Source organism: Oryzias latipes, chromosome 7 (assembly GCF_002234675.1).
Source record: "Oryzias latipes chromosome 7, ASM223467v1".
Classification (NCBI taxonomy): domain Eukaryota; kingdom Metazoa; phylum Chordata; class Actinopteri; order Beloniformes; family Adrianichthyidae; genus Oryzias; species Oryzias latipes.
The window spans coordinates 7,310,553-7,330,962 of record NC_019865.2 but is presented as its reverse complement, the minus strand read 5'-3'; the positions used below and the strand labels follow the sequence as shown (position 1 = coordinate 7,330,962).

Below are 20,410 nucleotides of genomic sequence, written 5' to 3'. Positions count from 1 at the left end.
CATACATAAAAAGGAAAAAAATAGAATATGGATTATATCAATTTAATTTTTCCCACTCCATTTCAAGCAAAAAACCAACTTAAATTGACTTTATTGACCATTTATTTGATTAATCATTATGTTTAATGAACCCAATGTGGCTTGTATACATGTATGATTAATGTCTATTTATGATGAGTAATTCAACTTTCAAATAGATTGCATAATGTCTTTAATCTTCATTGATATATATTTCCTTTTTTTGTATTACTTAATATCTGAAATGGGTTTGATATATCTATGTTTTGTAATATTTTGAACTGCTTATCATCACTAAGAAATTAAATCAAATCGCAATACAAACAAGTCTCCAATAGGGGGCAACCAGTAGGCACACATGCAAGTTTTAAGTGAAGAGTGCCATCTACTGGCGGAAGCTGTTCCATGTTTTGTAATTCTTACGCAAAGTCTTTTGTAACTCAATCGTTGTTCTCCATTACGACGGGGTGTGTTTCCTACAACAGCAGCATTTCTTCCGAGTAACTTTTGTTGATCTTTTCTTTTTTTTGTTTTGTTGGTAGAGTCCTATCTGCACGTGATTGAAGCGCGTGGACACACATCAGGGAGTCCATCACCCGCTTTATCTTTCATTCACTTTCTTCTCGTGAAGGAGGATGTCCACGGTTCCGAAGGTGACGCTGGCCGGAGGCCTGGAGGTCTGTCGGATCCTGAACGGGATGTGGCAGGTGTCCGGAGCCCACGGGACCGTCAGCACGACCAGAGCAGGTCTGTCTGTCAAGGTCGTCAGCGCTGCACGGTCATGTGATCAAGTTCCGAATGTACTTCAGTGAAAGTCGTTGCTATTTACCTGATGTTGTTTGTGTACCTCGTTCACCCTAAAAGACGAATGTAAGAATTATTATTGTTATTATTATTATTATTATTATTAGTAGTAGTAGTAGTAGTAGTAGTAGTAGTAGTATTATCATGATTTCTCATTTAGGTTGTAATTCTTTTCTAATCTTATGACAGCATAATTTATAGCAGACTTATCAAACAAATTAGGACTTTTTGCCCCTGATCAATTATGAACTGGATTGATCTGTCATTATGTCATTTTATTGCAAAATGTGTTGATGTTTTTAATCACATTACAGAAAGTCACGAGTTATTCAGCACAAATTAGATGATGAATCTGTTATTTAAAGAAAAAAAAGGAGAAAGAAGTTGTTTGGTTTGACATACTTAAAATAATTTACTTCACATTTTCAAAGATTAAATTAAAATAAGTACGGTAGATAAAATGTTAGAATAACTTAATTAAAAATATAAAGCAGTAATAGTAATAATAACTGCCGTACGGCATAGAGTCACGATATTCAAAAGCTGAAGGGGACAGATGAGATACAGTAGTTATTATAAATACATCTTGTTAAAGTGAGTTTATCTCAGCCCACCATGTTGTTTTACCTCCTGTTATCTCTCCAGTTGAGGCCATGCAGACCTACGCAGATGCAGGTCTGACCACATTCGACATGGCAGATATTTATGGGCCAGCGGAGGACATCTTTGGACGGTTCAACAGCCAGGTACAAACACACAACACACCTAGTAATGGCGCCAAAACTATCCAAACACACAAAAGCTAAATAACCCTAATTAAAGTGTTTGCACAAAGAACAATAAACCAAAACAAAGATAATAAGGTACACAATATGCAAAAATAAACAGTTAACCTGTCATGCAGCTTTAACATAGTCTCTGAAGTCATTAAGACGATGAATTAATTAAAGGCATACCTTATTGGTCTCATTAATTCAAGCAGTAAAACTTAGGGAATATATTACTTTTTAAAATCTCAAATCCTTATTTGAGATTTTATCTACCCTTTTAACTCTAAATATATGATAAACAAAATACATCTTGGAGTTGCCTTTGACGGCAGCTTCATCAAAATTCGGATCTTGAACGGGATGTGGCAGGTGAACTCCTGTTTCACCCAACGTTGATAAATCAATAATATTGTCATTTTAGAAGTTCTTTTTAAATAATAACAACCCAGCATAAAATTGTACTAGTGATTTTGTTGGTGGATGACTTTATTCTGCAAAGACCTTTATTAGTAATACGTTCTTGTGCAGTGCACTACATTCTGGATGTATTCTGGATGATGTGCTTTTATTAGAATAAAGAGGCAAAAAAAAAGATTAAAAGTAAACAAGGAAACTTGTAGCTCAAAGAAAATGAAGTTAAAAATAATATAGGTTTTTTTGTGAAAATCTTTTTTAGTGAGCTGCATTTTTTACAACTATGAATGAAATTAGATTGTAAAGATTTAAAAAATAGATTATTATAAAAAATTATTGTACAATATCTTTAAAATACCAGATCCAAAATAAAAAAAATAACTTTCGGATTTATTTGTTTATTTCAGGCATTAATTGTAGGTAGTACAAAATAATTACACTGATTTATCACAGAAATAATGAGATTCATTGATTAAAACAAACAAACAAACAAACAAACAAACAAAAACAGAGGCACACTTTGGTCACATTAGACTTATTATATATTGTGATTATTGACTAAGCTTGATTAATTGCTTGAAAGGGAGTTGAAAGAAGCCAACAAGTAGCTTTCTAAAATATTAAATTAGCTTTCTAATACTTTTTTTTCATCCATTCATCCATCCTCTTAACTTGCTAAATCCCTTCGTTCCTGCTACTGTTGGGCGAAGGTTGGGTACGTTCTGGACAGGTCGCCAGTCTGTCGCAGGGCACACAATCACACACTCTTACACGCAAAGTTTTATCATTAACTAGCATTTCTATTATAACTATTTTAATAAGCAAAAATTGTACATTTTATTTAATAGCAATGGTATAGTGGCTGTGAATGTGGTAGACTGTTTAATATAAAGAGGTGGTTTTAAGGTTTCAAAATGCTCTTTTCTTTAACAATGGGTAGCCCAAACATTGAAACCAACTCCTGATTTTATGAACCATAGTCTGTGTCTTTGCTAACACACAAATGTTGAGCTCAAAATCTCAAATAAAAAAATGTCTGATAAAGTTAGAAAGGAGTAAAATATATTTACTACAATTGTTTGTAGTAACATTCTAAAGTCCAGCTGGAATTATAGTAAAACATGGATCCCAGTTTATTTATGATCTTGCATCTTTATTTGATCTGCAGCTGAAATCTTCTGGAAAAGATGTTCCCGCGCTGCAGGCTCTGACTAAATATGTTCCAAACCCAGGACCCATGGAGCGTAAGGTGACAGTTTCCCGATGCTCTCAGCTGTAAGGCTGGATTCCTCCAGCAGAGAGCAGCATGTGTTCCTGTTCAAAAAAACTGGTTTGTGTCAGGTATAGCGAAGCCACTGCAACGCTTCAAATTCCTCTTCTGTGAAGGTTTTTTGCTGATGTGTTTTAAAATAAGCACACGATTCAATTTAAATTGTTGCACAAAAATGCACAGTTATGCGAATCAAATGTGTGCATGTGACAACATATTAGCTGACAATTCATGTAACGCAACACATTTTGATTCAAGTTTCAACAAAAAAGAGATACAATTTGGTTGCAATTAATTTTTCCAGAAACTGAAACTAACTTTTGTTTATCAGTTTGCTTAACTTTTTTGATTGCTTTACAGTTGGAGCTTAAATATGCAGTGAGCTGTTCCTCTGTGCACAGGTGGTGCAGAAGGCAGTGCAGCGCTCCATGAGCAGAATGCAGGTGGAAATCCTGGATTGTGTCCAGTTTCATTGGTGGGACTACAATGACAGAAGATATTTGGATGCACTGGGACATCTGTCGGACCTGCAGAACGAGGGCATCATACGTATGTGCATGCAAGTATTTTATTTTGCATGTGCTGCACTCAGAAAGAAGCAGTCTTTTCTGCAATTGTTTCACCTCTCATTAGCTTGAGATAACTTTTTTATTTCCATGAAAACAGAAATGAAATTGGTTTGAATGGAGCATAATCCAAAGGAGCTTTTGGTGTTAGAAATTTGGATCCACCCATCCGTTTTCTGAACCCACTGAATCCCTTTTGGGGTCATGGGGCAGCTGGAGCTTATTTAGCTACTGTCGGGTGAAGTTGGAGCACACTCTGGACAGGTTGCCAGTCTTTTGCAGCAGAAATAATGATTTTGGTGGAGTTAAATTTTTTAAATTATTATTTTGCTCTCTTAAAAATACCCCAATTGTTTGAAAATACAGCCTGACAGACCTCGACCACTCTGTGTGTCATCTTCTGGAGCATCCTCCAGTGTCTTCCTCTGGTTTTTCCTTAGGTTCCTAAGGTTCAAAAGACCTCAAACTAAGACACAACACCTTTTAGTCTTCTGGTGTTTGGATCCTGTTTCCTTTTCTTTTCTATTTTATCTTAAACTTGAAAACTGCTGGGAAAGAGCCATTAATGCTGACACTGGTCTATAATCACCTTTGACCTATTGCCAGATGGTGCTCTATGAGGCATCTTTGTCTGAACATAAACATGCTCGGGTGTTTGTGCATAGGAGCCCCACATTCTGTCTTTGCTGCAGTTTTTAGAGCCATTTCTCGCTGCTTTTCAAAATAAAGTTCACATTGAGAAATGTTAGTTTCTCACATGAAATACCGGTAATCTTCCTTTCACTAAAGACCGGTAGCTGCTGAAAATATTTCTCCCTGCAGAACTATAAGTCAGTCCTAAAAAAACGCCTATAATATCTCGGATTTACGCTACTAATTTTATTTCTACTTTTTATAAAGTGAAAAAAAAAAACTTTTGAGCTGTAGTGCAAAAGCTATTTCCAAACAAAAGTTTATATTTCTTTAGAGGTTTTCATTCACTTTCTTACTGTAATGCACACATGCAACATCAAATGATGCAAAATGTATGTGACACCACTGAAACCTGAAAGAAATCTCTTCAAATTTCATTCAGTTTGCTTTGGCCATAAAATCAGTTTTCAGTGCAGAAACAAACAAGATTTAGATTGTTATGTAAATAAAAACACCTTATTTAATTGTTTAGATAAATCTATTATGTAAGATCTTGTGTTTCTGCTCAACAGGCGAGATCGCTCTCACTAACTTTGACACTCAGAGAATGGAGGAGATCACTAATAAAGGCATTCGGATCTCTAGCAACCAGGTAACACCTGACTTCAAATATAAGATATCTTTAAAAAAAACAAAACAGAACAGAATTTCATGTTTTTTTGTCTACAGTATATATGTTAGCTGGAAGATGTTTGATGAGTCTAGATAATATAAGTCATGGATTTTTTAAACCTGCATGTCTCTTGTGTGTGTAGGTCCAGTACTCTCTGATTGATCAGCGACCTGCAGTGAAGATGGAGCAGTTCTGTCTGGCTAACAACATCCAGCTTCTCACTTATGGGACGCTCGGTGAGATACAGCAAAAAAATTCAATACCAGTGCAGAAAACATTCTTTTCAGTCATGAATGTTTGGTTACTTTTTTAAAACAATATAAATTGTAGAAGTCCACCTGCTTTCCCTATTTCCAGCTGTTCTGCAAAGCCCCTTTCTGCTTGTTTGACATATTTCTCCATCTTCATCTTCCCCTTCAGCTCACTTTTTCCCCGTCTATTTTCCACATCACAAGTGATCTCTGTTGGACATTTTGAACCACTTCATTTCACCACTTCTTCTATTCCCAGCTGGAGGTCTGCTGTCTGAGAGCTATCTTGGGAAGGCGGAGCCTAAATCCAGGGCGGAGCTCTACACTGCATCTCTTTCCAAGTACAAGAAAATGATTGACGCTTGGGGTGGATGGAGTCTCTTCCAAGATCTTCTAGTCACCTTGGACACCGTTGCCAAGAAACATGACTGCTCAGTGGCCAGTGTCGCAACACGCTATGTGCTGGACCGCCCCGCAGTGGGTGGAGTCATTGTGGGTTGCCGATTTGGCGTCGCAGGGGCGGGGCAGCACATCCGTGACAGTCTGTGTAGCTGCAGCCCAGAGCTGAAGCTGACGCCCGAAGATCACGCTGCCATTGAGGCAGTGACGCAGCGCTCCAGGGACCTTATGGCTCTCATTGGAGACTGTGGGGATGAGTACAGGAGCTGAAGGGGGGAGGAGGAGCTTTGACAGACAGGATCTGGCAACTCAGTGAGGATGGGGCAGACCTCAGCTACAAAACAAAAATTTCAGCCTTTTTTTAAAACTTGTTTTATTCCATTTATGAAATGTAAATGAGAAGTTTTTGGAATTTTTTTTTTTATTATAATGCATTTATCACTCAAGTATTTGTCTTTTTTGAGTCTGTGATGAAGAAACCAAATGGATTTATTCAATGTAAGAAGCCTCTAAGGTTTGAATAAAGCCGCAATGATACGCACAAACACACAGATCCGATGTTTGACATACATGAAAGTAGCTAAACAAGCGCTTGAATAATGTCCTTATCAGTTTTTTGTTTTTATTTTACGTTTAGATCAATTATTCAGCTTTAGGACATTTCACAAAAGACAAATCCTTGAAATGGAAATGTCTCTTTTAGATGTTCCTAAATTTACATTTATAAAATATTTATAAGTGTATAAAAGAATAAAATATTTTCCCACCTGGTCACTGAAAGATCTATAATTATTTTGTTGTTGTAAAAAATCAGACACTTAAAAAGGTTGACAGTTAAAGAGAAATGCATTGAACCTTGGTAAAGAGGGTGTGGTTGAGTGCATGGAGGTAAGTGAATAATCCTGTTCTTTTAATATTCAATGCAGAAAAAGGCAACAATAGGAGGACAAAAACACTAACCTCCAAATGCAATTCACAGCTTGCAGTCTGTGTATTCCTGTGCAATTCCAAACAAGTGTTTGATTCTCATATTTTTATGTTTGCATGCAGGATATGTGTATTTTTTGGGTTTTCAAGCAGCAGCAATTTAGTTTGACAGGAGGCGTGGCAGCTGCTCCCCATATCCACATGTGTGTCGTTAATTGTGCATCCATGTGGAAGCGTTTATTAGACAGATAGACGAACGGCCAGTGTGTGACGATGAACACAACTGTACCTGTCAGTCCAGTTTACCACTTGTGAATTCACAACTAACACCTGAAACAACAGACAGACAGAGCTCCACAACGCTATTAGGGCTCCCTCTGTAAAAAATTATTTTGATCAAATACACTTAAGTATAGCAAGTATTCTATTTACCATGTACATGTAGTGTAGGAAGTACCTAAAACTTCTTCAGTCTAAGTTGGAACATTTTAAGTTTGCAACATGCCGAAAAGTAAACTTTGAGTATACTGCATCACTGTTAGTATAGACTCCTTGTAGTACACTTAAACAGACTATTTTTTGCTAAGGGTTACCTGAGTTTCATATTTTCTTTGAACTTCTTTTAGGTATAGAATTATGAGGTACAGGGAGAAGATACATTTTTCATTGAAAAAAAACTCAAAAATATTTTTTCTTGTTTTAGAAAGGGCTTTGTAAAACAAAATTCTCTTAAAAAAAGGGTAAGAATGAATGAATCGACAGTTACACTAAACTTAAAACAATGGTTGTGTTTCCAAGCTATTATTATTTTGTTGTTGTGTTAAGATTTTGTTATTTTATTAAGTCACTGGCATGTTGGAAATAGGGGAGAAGCCATCACCATAAATGCAAAATCACAGTACTCAAGTGAACGCTTCATCTGTTTTAAGGGTTTGGATCCAATGTGTGAACAGTGCAAAAACAGATCTGCACATTAAGATGTTTTAACATCCAGGATGTAAGAAAAAAAAAGGCAATCATAAAGCCTTTTTATGCATCGCCTATGGGTTTGCCAGGTACCACATTCAACCTAAGTAAATGATTCAATAGGTCTTTTGAATTATTGAACCATGTGAAACACCAAGGACGCTCTGGCTTTTAGCCTATTTAGTGTGCAACCACGCCCTCAGTGAGCAGAAAGACTGCACAAAAAAATCCTCAGAGCTGCACAACATAGTTTGTTGGTTTGGAAGCCATCTTGCCTCCTTTTGAATTTGTTGATGTCGTTGTGGTCTACTTTATGTCAAAGACTTGAAACAATACCATTATGTAGGAAGAATGCATGCAGTCATATGTTTATCTGCATCATTGGTTTAAAGGCAGTGTCACACATCCACTATGTACATTTTGTGCATATTGCCCGGATGAAAACTGGTCATACGTGAAAAAAAGTGATTGATGTTGTGGTCCTAACGTGAAATTCTCATAGATGTATCATGAATGTACCACGGCAGAAGTATGAATAAACCACGCAAAGGACACATATGTATGTGGCGCACATGTATGACATGTATGCAATATATAAGCTATACATCAGCAAATGCCTGAAAAGTCTGTTAGACATATGTGGACACGTGTGGAAATGCACAAATTTGGGCATGCATGTTGCAAAACTCACGCACAATTGCGTAAGATTTACATAATGATAGCGTAACAATAGCATAACAAGAAAAGACCTCAGGCACAAGAAACATGAAGAAACTGTTTCTTTATTTATGTGATGATTCCTCGGCCCAAGAATCAGAAGATTTCAAATTCAAGAAGCTTCTGAGAGTGGATTTTACGCACTGGGATAATAAAGTGGTGACACTGAAAAGTGAGAAGTGGTTTTATTTAAGTATTAGTTTAAAAAATTTGAATCCACATGAAGTCTTTTATTGAAATAGTTGGAGCACCAGAGGCTCCTCCTCCGAGGAGGAGGAAGGACATGGGGGGTGGAGGTGTGTGCGTGCAGGGGTGGTGCTTTTGCTTAACTCAGAGAATGGGGGTGTTTCATAAAACATGGAAAAAAAACATGTTTCTCTAAAATCAATTTTTTTATTTTCAACAGGAGAGAGGAACTTTAGCCCCTCCCTCTTTGATGGTTTCTTGTCTCCATGGTGATTGCTGGTGAGTGACAGGCAAACCCACACACCTGTTACTTTGCATTGGCAGAGCTGCTGATAGCTTTGCGCACCGCCTGGGCGATGGCCTCACGGTCAATGGCGTGGATGCGAAGCAGCTCGTGGGGTTTGCCACTCCGGGGAACCTGGGAAACCGCCAAGCGGTGCACGGTGAAGCCCGGCTCATTGACCACCGCAGAGCACACCGCCTCCCCCAAACCACCTGTGGAGTATGGAGCAGACAGAACCACCGACACCACTGATTTATTGTAATAAAACACAAAAGGACCTTTGTTTTTGTTTCTGAATGTTTTCATGATCTGCAAAGACGGGATGAGGACGGACAGCTGATGATGCTGATGTGCAGAAATGAGTGAGTTTGCTCCTGTTAGTAGCTAACTTGATATATGAAGGAAAAAAATTCATAGAAGAAATTCGTGTAGAGTTGACAACTCAAATAATTTATATATACTGTATATATATAAATTCAAAGAGCTCAATTTTGAAATTTGCAATTGTATTCTGTTAATCATCAACTCCCGAAAAGATGTGCAACAACCGACTCTAAAGAAAATCAAATAATTGAGAGGTGCACATTTTTAAGAAAATGTATTTTTCTCTATATTTATTTAAAGTGAAGCAGTTGTCCTACAGACAGCAGAAAGCTTTTAAAATGATTAGAATAAGAGCAGCCTCTCAGTGAGGTGCTTGGTGACAGTCGGTCTGCTTGTCTGATTTTCTTCAGCGAGATTCAAAGGCTGATTGGTTGAGTTTTTGCAAGCAAAAAAGAAAATCACTAAAGGGGCTACAGTTTTGTCTACTTTAACTTTCACTTTATCTTAAAAGGCAAGACAGTATTTTTTTTCGAGATGAACAAAACAAAAGGTTGGAGATGTCATCTGTGTAGATTTTGGAGGCTTGCTATAGTCATGCTGCTGCTGCTCCATGTAGGTCAGCAGGAGCCCAAAGGCTGCTTCTCAAATGAAGAGACACTGACAGCAGCTCCTCCTGAACACAAACGCCACCAAATGTCATCTATCTCACTCCCCAAAACAACCATTTCATTCCCTTATTTATTATTCAGTAGCAGAATCCTTTAAACACAGAGTTCATCAAAATTATATTGCACAATATTAAATTATTATTGTTACTATTTTTATTATTGTTCAACTTTTTCTCAACTCAAATGTCTCCTTGTGATTTCACATTTATCCCATAGCATTTTGTTGTTCTTTTTCTATGTGATTATAATAGTTTTATTTATTTTAATATTTTAAGGGATCACCCCTATAGCTTATCTTGTGATTGTAATGCAGACATGGATGTTATGCATCAATAATTTGACTAAGCAAAGTTGATGAAAAAAGAACAGATATGTAATTGATTGTATTTTGTATTTACTGTATAGCAGGTCTACTTATCTAGAAAAAAAACAAAAACATTTTATGTGATTTTTTTTGTGATTGTGTTTGCAATAGTGAAACACCTGAAAAGTCACCTTAGATATTGCAAAAATGAACAAAACACATCAGCCTTATCTCGATTTGTTTTTTACATTTCTTTCTGGTTTTTCTTTTTAATTTTATGCTATCACAGTTCTCACCTTCATAGTAGTGATCCTCCACGGTGACGATTCGACCTCTGGTGGCCCTGCCGTTCTCAATAATTGTCTTGGTATCCAGAGGTTTGATGGTGAAGAGGTCAATCACTCGGATGTTGATCCTCTCTGACCAAAGGAAGTAAAAAGAAATGTTTTTTTAAAGACAAGCTTTACTCAGACTGTGTTGAAAGCTGTTTTTTTTATGCCAACTTCAGCGTTTTTTACCTTTCTTGAGTATTTCCACTGCACTCAAAGCCTCATGTAGGGTCACTCCTGCTCCAATCACAGTCACATGATCCTCGTTGGTTTTATAGACAACCTAACCATATAAAAATCCATGCATTGTATAAAAAACCATCCCCCACAATTTAATGTTCAAGAACCAGTGTTTCATTCTGCCTGTATTAGAGAAGGATGCAGGAGAGGGACCAGAAACCTTGGCTTGTCCAACGTGGAAGTCTTCGTTGCAGTTGTAGATGATGTTGGTCTCTGGGCGGCTGGTTCGGATGAAGCATAAACCCTACAACAAACTAGAAGTAATTACCAGGCTTCTAAATTCAGCTGAGACAGGAAATGACAGAAATTACACTGTGAAGAGACTGATTTTTCTTTTGAAGTACAAAGTCGATTGATGGGAGAAACACTTGTTAGTCTAAGGCGCAAAATTCCAAAGTATTTTTGTTTTTTATTTAATCTTTGTTTTTCCAGGCAAGACAGATAAAGAAACATTCGAATTTTCATCTGTGGGCTGGCAAAACCTTTTAAGAAAAAAATAAAATAAAATGAGTTACAGAAGTAACCACTGCATTTCTGTGATGTGAGGCCTCTCCACAGATGCTCTGACTGTTTGCTATATTTTTAGCTCTTCCTATTTTAGACTGTTTTCTTTCATGGAATAATGCAAGTGGATTTAATTCCTTGATGATTTTTAATCATATAAAAATGTGAACATTTTATTTAATTTGGCATTTAAAAAGTTTGGAAAGAAAACCAAAAAAAAGTATTTTTTTTGTCGGCTGCTTGAAATAATTGAAGTACCTTTGTGTTTGCTGCGATCTCCACAGCTTTCTCGGTGGAGACAGCATCGCTCGGGTAGAAGATGGTTGCTGTAGGAAGGGCTCTGAACATGGCCAAGTCCTCCATACCCATCTGAGAGGGTCCATCCTCACCTGGGCATCATTTCATAGGCAAGTTAGGTAAAAATATAAAATTAAAAAAATAAAAATCAGACGTAGACATTCTTTAGAAGGTGAAGATTTGCTGTAAGGGGACTGGCATGCATTCAGTCATTCAAAGAGGGCGTGCAGTGTACCTTAGGAGGAGGTGAAAGGGGAGGAGGAAGAGGAAGTGAGAGAGAATCAGGCCACTCTGTCATCACCTCTGTGATACAGAAACAGACAGAGGGAGGGGGGGCCAAGAGGATCCCAGGAGGGTTTTACAGAAAACACAGCGGCACCAAGGCGGAGAACATAGGGATAACATGTTTAAACAGATGTGAGACTGAGTTTAAGAAAAAAAAGGAGGAAAATAGTTCGACAGCATCTGACTTTCTATTATTTCAAATAGTGACTTGACGAAACTCTAAAGATATTTAGTTTTTAAGATTATTCTAAATTGCTAAAAAGCTGAACACAACTGAACACAAATTTAGATACCAGATAATGCCTCTATACAATTGCCAGTCTCAGTAGGTTTCCATTCAAAATCCTGATATTGGTATGTTGTAACAGAAGCCAGAAAAAGGCAGAGAAATAAAGGAAAGGGGGGGGGGGGGGGATGTGTCAGAAAAGAACAAACCAATGGAGACGCCACAGTGGGAGCCACACAGGTTGATGTTGCTCTCAGAGATGGCGGCCATGCGGAGCTGGTCGTACGCTCGAGTAAAGCAGGTTGCAAAAGTGCTGGCAAACACCACGTTGCGATCTCGAACGGCGCAGCCAGTCGCCACACCCACCTTTAGGATGATTAAAAGAATAAGAAAGAAAAAAATACATGACCAAGGATAAAAAAATGTGTTTCAGTTTTTTTTTGTTTACATGTTAATTACCGGTATATGAATACATTCTTTCTTTAACTGTTAAACTCATGACTGATATGCTCTGGCGTGGTTACAGCTGGAGAGTAAAATATACAACCATCAGTCTGCAGAGAGATGCCTGTCACACATGAGCCTGTTTTTGCATGAGCACTGCAAAAACATGCCCCTGAGAAAAAAGTTAAAAATTCCTAAAATTTGAACAAATTCTTTTGAATTTGCAAAAAAATGTGGCCACTGGGGTAAGAAAAATGGTCTTATTAAGAATTCTTATTTAAATAATGTAAATTCACCAAGACATGCTTTTTTTAGCTTATTGTTTTTGATTATTTTGCAATTGAAAAACTTTCTTGATAATAATTTTTCTTACAAGACAGAATAAAAGACAATTTTTCTTAAAGGTCTTTTTACTTAAGATTCAGTTTTTGCAGGGAGTGTGTGTGTCGCTTTCATTTCCGCTATAATTATTCGTAACTTTTCTAAATCTTTGTTACCATATTTTGTTCTGCTATGTAGCATTCCACGTAGCGGTTGGGGTGCTCATTTTTAAAAAGCTCAGAGAAGGTGGAGTTCTTTGTGTCGCCATCCAGCACGACCACATGCTCGTTGTATCGGCCCAGTTTGGCCAGAGCCACACCATACGCCTTCCTTGTAGCAATCTGGTTTCACAGGAAAAAACAGATTAACACAGACAGATGTGGTGTTGCTTTTTTTTATTGTGGTCAATCAGTCCCTTTGTCTTCAATTCTGGGGTCTTTTTGACACATCTCAACGGTAGCAGAACAGAAAATATGAACTTTATTCAGTCTGAGATCAGAACACAGGATGTCTCACCTTGTCTCCAGGTTTGTAGCTGGGGGCACTCGGCATGCGAATGTTACGGAGGCAAACTGGTGATGCGTCTTTGCTTGGAGCAGCAGGATACAGACGCTTGTTGCAGCTGATAATGCGGCTCTGCAGCTCTTTGATCACCATCTCCGCCATGTCTTTGGGCAGAGGCTTTCCGTGCCAATTCATCTTATCCTCGGCCGCTGAAAGACACCAACAAGCTCAGGTACAAGGGAAGATCTTAAAAGATGCTTTACTGAAAACAGAAAAAAGTGTTGCTGGAAGTTTGACCATAAACCTTTAAAGCAAAACTGATATTGATAAGCTACATAAATTTGTATTTTTCCTCACATCTGTGTAAAGCTATTCAGCTGTCATCAACTTGCTTTCCCCTTCAGTAGCTCACAATAGGATACTCCAAAGGTCAGATGTTGATATCAAAGGGCCACAGGTTTAAACCAACGTTGAGATTTTCTAAGTCTTGAGTCCACAACGACACACTGCCCCTACATAAACGGCCTAACAATGCTCCCTGTGTTTCTTTCTCTCAAGCACTCTCATGCAGCACCACAGATGCTTTCACCTAAACCAACAGAAGCGCTTGTGATGATGAGCAGCTGCTGGACGTCTTTTCTGCACATTCTTAGGGATTACTGAGCTGCAGCATCCGAAGCGCTGAACCACCGCTTGGATTAAGGTGAGTTAGGGGCCCTTCACACACACGGTGAGCTGTTAAGATGCCCCCAAAAAAAACTTCTTGCAAAGCTATTAACCCATTTTAGTGGTTTATAAAATAGCACGACCAATTTCAAGTCATTTTGTGACAGCCCCCCCAAACTCAGAATACGGTGGCAAAAACAATTGATTGTGGTACCTGGGATGCCTTTGCCTTTGATAGTCTTGGCAATGATGGCGATTGGCTGGTGGCGGGGTTGGCTCAGTACTTTGCACAGCTCCTCCACACTGTGGCCGTCCACAATGATGGAGTGCCAGCTGAAAAAAACAAACAAAAGAACTGAAAAAACAAATTTTAGTTACATAAAAAGTATGAAATGGTTAAAAAAATGCTTTTATGCAACTCAAATAATTGTTATATGGTGTTACATTTGTGACACATACACTTGTGTATCGTGTGATGGTTTAAGACTTCAATTTGAAAGTTTATCCATTTTTTTAAAATTACAGAGGTACTGCTGTATTAATAATAATAAATGATACTCTTAAAATCTAATTGATATACAATTTCTATAGAATCGAATTAAAGTGTTGAAACATGATGAACCTTCTGAATTCCCCTGACTCACCCAAAGGCTTCACATCGGCGCTGATATTTCTCCACATGGTGCTGCAGTGGAGTTGGGTCACTCTGACCCAAACGGTTGATGTCAAAGATGGCCACCAGGTTGTCTAACTGGTAGTAGGAAGCAAATGCCATGGCTTCCCAGACCGAGCCCTCTGACAGCTCGCCATCACCCAGCAGGCAGAACACTCGATAGCTGCAGAGGGACGGATCTTAGTTTAGTAAATAAGGATGCTTTTCTGCAGAAAATCGCCTTCATTTTCACTGAATTCTTCCTCTGACACCAGACTTTAAGACCTGGAATTCCCCCCCAACTGACACTAGACAGGCTCCACAGCTGCTCCACCCCCACCCCACCCACTCGCTGTCAGATCATCTTCATCGGTTGCTCGGAAAGCGTAATGATTTTTGACAGCTTTCCAGACAGACAAACATCATTTTCGTCTAACAAAGGCTGGAAGGTAGGCAGACACACGCTCCATTAAAGCATGCATTCCAACCACAAGAGTGGAGACAAAAGACAGGAAAAAAGAAGAGGGGGAAGACATAGAAGACAGCAATAGTCATAGTAGCGGAGATATTAAAGTGAGAAACCAAAAATGTGTAACATTCTCCTGCACACGCAGGAGCACTAAAGAAAACATTCAAGAAAAGAAAAATATGGTTCATCAGGGCTCAGTAAACATGTTTTTATCATGTTTACATGTTTTAAACTTACATTTTAAACAGCTTCTTTCATTTTTTCAAACTTGATTATAAATATTTTTCAGCTGATATGAAGGGATATCTTGTGTCTTAATAAATAACTTGTGGCCTAAAAGTTGTAGAATTGTCAGATCAGTTCTTTTAAAGTAAGAGGACCCATTTCTTGTGAATTTAAATTGTTCGGATTGAATTGTATAACCCTGATCAGATGTCTGATGTCTGAAACAGGGATTTTCCAGAATGTTGCAGATAATTGCCTTAGTTCCAAATTCATTTCATGTCATCTGATATAATTAATTCATAAAGATGAAGCAGCTACCGGTTTCCACAAACATGGTAAAATTAGCGTTCACATTTACAGGTTTGTCAGTCATTTACCAAACACACACAAAGAGGCAGGTATTGGGCTTCAGTTACAGACGTGACTGAAGGGATCTTTCATCAGGTTTGTGGGTGTCTGTTTGGTTTAAGTAACCGTCTATAAATCGTCACATCCCGTTGTGCCCGATTAATTTACTCCGGTATCTAATTATCGAAGTATCAGATGTTTCAAAAAAAGTCCCTGACAAAACTCCTAAATCTCAGGTTATCTGTGGAGATGAGACTCTTGACTCTTGATCATGTAGTTCAGTCGTGTAATTACTAGATGGGGCGAATCCACTTGACATTAAGCAGTTTTTGCCTCAGACAGTGTAAAGTAACCACTGATGCAGTTCTCTGTTGCACTAAATGATCCTAACGTGCAGCTTTTCAGGGGAATCGGATGCACAGTTAACTATGAAACATTTACCTGTGTGTTTACTGTAGCATTTAATGTGCATAAAGAAAAGCAACAGGAGTCAGTGTGAGGTTTTCCTTTGTTATGGATAAAAGATACTGCAAAAGCGTGAGATGGAGATGATGCATACTGTACTTTTGCATGTGTGATTATTAGAGCAGAAGCAATTGAGTGCACACACACTGCAAAGAGGGGGACGGCCAGCTTGGGCTGCACAAACAGCATTCACTCACTGCTCCAATACATTTATGCTTTTTTTAACCAAAACCCTGCATGACACAATCAAACTATTCCACTGTAAAAACAAACAAACAAAAAAAAAAAACGGTTTGCGGACATTTTAATGTCCATTTTCACATTAAAATAATTGTCTTTCTTTATTTCTAGTTGTTGTGAGAGCAAAGGAGGTTCATGTGCACAGCTGAATCTGCTGCTGTTCTTCTGGGCATCTTCATTCTGTTGACTAAGATTGATATAATGTTAACTGAATTATTTAGAGGGTAAAATATGAACGGTAGGGCACCAGAATAGTCATAAATACAAAGTTTATTCAAAGTTCTCTTTATAAATTTGATCATCTAATGTCACCACTCTCCCTTGATGTTAAGCTTCAGAATTTAAGTCTTTCATTAAAGTCTACAAGGTAAATTTGGCTCTTTTTACTTTGAGTTGCCACTAAAATGTCCCTAAAAGGCTAGAACTGTCAGGAAGGATTTGATCTGAAGCTTCAACCTCAAATGTCACCTGTGCACAGCAAGACACCGTGTTATGCATGCACAGACGCACATTGTGAGATTTCTGCTTGGGAGCTCAAGGCGTATAGGTCTGACAGGTGAGTGTTACCTGGCCTTGTCAAAGTATTTTCCGGTGTAAGCCATTCCACAGGCAACTCCCAGCCCCTGACCCAGAGATCCAGTGGCCACGTCCACAAACTGCTGTTTCTGTTTGTGTGCAAGAAAAACATGCATTCTGTTAGACAACGCAGGGCCACAAGCAAGCATGAAACACTGTTTGTTTTTTTTAATAATTCAAAAATAAATGCTGCAAAGATTGTGCAAGTTAATCATTTTGACACACACTGGACCCCAGTCAGAGCATCATGGCTTCCCCCCCCATTCAGTTGTTCTGATCTGCATTGTCTCACCGGGACAGGGTGCCCCTCCAGGATGGAGTCCACTTTGCGGAGATTGAGAAGCTCATTCTCCTTCAGGTAGCCGGTTTCTGCCCACACGGCGTACAGCACGGGAGCTGCATGACCCTGAAGGGGGAAGGAGCCAAGTTACAATTCAATTTTTCTTGTGTATTGATTTCCTTATAGTATTTTATTTAACAACTGTACAAGATATCCAAGAATAAGTAAACATGTTTCAAAATTAGTTCACTTTTTTCAAACAATTCACGTCAATTAAAAATTAAAAATGAACAGAAATGAGTTTATTACAAAGTCAAATCAAAATAAGAGTTCAAAACCTTGGAGAGGATAAATCGATCATTGTCAGGGTTACGCGGATCTTCAGGTCGATACTTCATGGAGTGAAAGAAGAGGACAGACATGATCTCTGCCACACTGCAGCATGATGTCGGGTGACTGCAGGAAACACAAAAACAAAAAAAAGTTGAACACAAGTGATGAGATTTAAACCTATAGCCATGCTCAGCAGTTTCAGATGAGAAGGGAGTAGAGTCCTTTTAAAAAGAGCACGGTGGACAACGCAGCTGTCAGCAAAATTTTGATCTGATCAGCTATGATTAATTGCAAGATTAATTAATTCAGTTATGCAGAACAGAGGACCCACTAATCAGAGACAAACATTCCTTTAAGAAGAACTTGCTTTAGGACTTCCATAACTGTAAGTGCAAATACAGTCAGAGGATGTCTGTCTCTTTGAATCCTCAACACATGAGCAAACGGAACAGAGATTAACTTCTGAGTTCAACACAAAGAACAATTTTCCGTTTCTTGCTTTGTTTTGGATTTATTCGCTTTCAAGACAATTCATCAACACCTGACTCAGACTACCATGAGGTAGGTTTAGTCTTTTCCTGAAAAGAAAAATGTTCTAACTGATAAAAATGACTGTAAAAGACGGCTGTGTGCCTTTAAACCAAACTAAAATGTGCCTTTTTTTGTAACAACGATTTGGAAGCAACTGATCTTGAAAAGCAAACACAAAAACAGAGGCTATGTACTGTTTCTTAAATGTGATTCTAAAATCTGTTTTGTTGCAGAACAGAACAACAGGCAGCTCAAGTTGGTAAGGCTACATGTTTCCTGTTTTTGTTAATATTCCTATTTCTCTTTTTTATCATTTGTTTCTTGTTATGCAGGGATTGGAACACAGTATAGGTGCAAGCAACGGTAATGTGGAATATAACAATTGCAGCAAAATCCCATGAAGAAAAATATATCAAGGAAACGAAAAAGCCCCATCTCCTTTCAGGATCTTTTTTCAAGACGGCATTTAGTGTAATTAAAATATAATTGATTTGATTTATTAAGTAGTGCTCGTAACAACACCCTAACAAGGCGAACATTTTTTTGTAAATGATAGATGGTTCCGAAGCCATCTATATGTGTGCGTGATATTAGTGCGCAAATTGCGCACGCATGCTGATGGAGCCACTTTTACGCACAGACACCACTGAATCATTTAGGTTAGACACACCCAATAAACATTCGATTCTGATAGTATTAAACTAAAACTTTAAAAAATATTTCAAGAAAATACTGCTGAGTTGCACCATATCTGAGATAACTAATCTTTTATTGTTTTCGGTTGATGTGGCCTATTTGTTACTAATTTTCAAATTTTCACAAACAGCTTTTGTGTATCTGCAAAATAACATTGTTTTCTTGTTTCCTCCGCCCTTCTTCTCACCCGCTGCCCGCTGCAGTTGTAGCCTTGATGGAGTTGATCCTCAGTCGGGTGGCGATGTTCCTGAGCGCCTGCAGAGTCTGCTGGTCCGGTTTGTGGTAGTCCTCCATCTGGACAAGTCACGGCAGAAAACACGCGCACGCACTCACAACCCGGCTGAGCTGAGGTAAGAGTTAATAGTTCCCTGACAGCAGAATGACTGCAATGGGTGCGCAGAGACCGGTGTCGGGGGTTAAAACGAGGAGGATGCGCCTCTGCGCAAGCAGAAGAGGGAGGGGGCGTGTTTGCATATAGGACCCGAAAGGCTGCGGAGACAGCTACAGTACGAACTGATTCATGATAAAAAATAATGATGGAAACCAATCGGGCACGTGCTCATATTCACGCACGAGTGGAAGTCAGTGGGATCAAATTTAGACCCTTATATTAAACTGTACCAAAGTGTGCGTAAAGCCCAAGAAAGTGAAAACATGGAAAAAAGGAAAATATTAAGGGCGTTTACAGATTAAGTTGAAAGTTGGGATGTGGTTTAGGACGGCTTCTTCACTTCATTTTGGAACACTTCACTGAAGGTTATGTGTGACTTGTTTCAAGGTTTGAATTAACCGTTTGAACGGTTTGAATTAACCGTTGAACGGGTCATTCCAACCGTTCAAACGGGTTATTCAATGTTGTCTAGTTTCCCTGCATTCAAAAATACTGGTCAAGTCAAAAACGATATAATTTTGGGTTCCTGATGGATATAAGTATAAGATGTCACTAGTCCTTGTTGTCGTTCTTTTTAAGGCTACTTTTCTTCATTTTCATCTTGCATTTTTTGCATAAAATATCTGGAAACTGTCTTTTGGTTCTGTTATCAGAAGGTTTTCTTAGATTTTAAAGTTTACAGATGTTCTTGGTCTTGTTGAGATGTCTTCTTGTAGCTGTAGGATGGGGATGATCTTTTGCACTGTTTTCTATCTGATCGCATAAGGTGATGTTTTTGTCTTTAAATGTTAATTTCTGTCTCTCTGTTTCAACATCTATATGAGCACTGTAAAAGGCACTAAAAGCACGAATTGGTTGAATTAATTGCAAGATTTCACATCCTGGATAGTGATGGGAATCTAAATTAAGATGCAAAAAAGGGCTAGATAATAAACTTAGCTCAGTATCAGTAAAACATAGCCTTTTCTAAATATAAATCACAAAAAATGTAAGAGTTCAGTGGAAACAAAAAAAAGTTTGCCTTTAAATTTGAAGTTGAGATGAAAATGACTTGGAACACGTGTTCCCTGTAGAGGCGTTTCCTTTTCCAGAACACGCATGGTAATAGTGACATCTAGTGGTCAAATGTAATTAAACACATTTACCAGATTTAAAAATGAATAAAATAAAAACAATGTTTTATGGGAAAACCTTCTGTAAAACAATCTAAATGTT

The 20,410-nt window shown here is 38.2% G+C and overlaps 2 protein-coding genes across 3 annotated transcripts; one reads left to right on the top strand and one right to left on the bottom strand.

The window, feature by feature from the left end:
- Positions 1-148: 148 nt before the first annotated feature.
- On the top strand, positions 149-6,569 carry LOC101161804 (uncharacterized oxidoreductase At1g06690, chloroplastic). Of its 2 annotated transcripts, XM_020704504.2 has the most exons (8): positions 149-485; positions 561-765; positions 1,468-1,568; positions 3,175-3,255; positions 3,678-3,825; positions 5,048-5,127; positions 5,291-5,384; positions 5,659-6,569. In XM_020704504.2, exons 2-8 carry the CDS (start codon positions 654-656, stop codon positions 6,066-6,068), a joined length of 1,026 nt encoding a protein of 341 aa, XP_020560163.1. In that variant the 5' UTR covers positions 149-485; positions 561-653; the 3' UTR covers positions 6,069-6,569. The 2 variants fall into 2 exon arrangements, with proteins under 2 accessions (XP_020560163.1, XP_011475156.1); XM_011476854.2 differs by lacking the exons at positions 149-485; positions 561-765 and adding an exon at positions 773-888.
- Positions 6,570-8,457: 1,888 nt separating this feature from the next.
- Positions 8,458-19,530, bottom strand: tkt (transketolase). Its single transcript, XM_004070332.4, has 14 exons — positions 18,992-19,530; positions 17,583-17,700; positions 17,257-17,370; positions 16,956-17,053; positions 14,634-14,825; positions 14,204-14,322; positions 13,336-13,532; positions 12,996-13,160; positions 12,264-12,420; positions 11,505-11,635; positions 10,903-10,986; positions 10,692-10,785; positions 10,470-10,592; positions 8,458-9,089 (listed from the first exon to the last, which is right to left on the bottom strand). The coding sequence occupies exons 1-14, from the start codon at positions 19,096-19,098 to the stop codon at positions 8,902-8,904; spliced, it is 1,887 nt and encodes a 628-aa protein (XP_004070380.1). The 5' UTR covers positions 19,099-19,530; the 3' UTR covers positions 8,458-8,901.
- Between the last annotated feature and the right edge of the window lie 880 nt (positions 19,531-20,410).

Excerpts from the sequence above, each read along its gene's own strand:
- LOC101161804 (XM_020704504.2), top strand. The coding sequence starts at position 654 with ATGTCCACGGTTCCGAAGGTGACGCTGGCCGGAGGCCTGGAGGTCTGT. Across the intron at positions 3,826-5,047 it reads GCAGAACGAGGGCATCATAC|GCGAGATCGCTCTCACTAAC; the intron begins GTATGTGCATGC and ends TCTGCTCAACAG. Across the intron at positions 5,128-5,290 it reads TTCGGATCTCTAGCAACCAG|GTCCAGTACTCTCTGATTGA; the intron begins GTAACACCTGAC and ends TTGTGTGTGTAG.
- tkt (XM_004070332.4), bottom strand. The coding sequence starts at position 19,098 with ATGGAGGACTACCACAAACCGGACCAGCAGACTCTGCAGGCGCTCAGG. Across the intron at positions 10,786-10,902 it reads TCCACGTTGGACAAGCCAAG|GTTGTCTATAAAACCAACGA; the intron begins GTTTCTGGTCCC and ends TTATATGGTTAG. Across the intron at positions 10,593-10,691 it reads AGTGGAAATACTCAAGAAAG|AGAGGATCAACATCCGAGTG; the intron begins GTAAAAAACGCT and ends TCCTTTGGTCAG.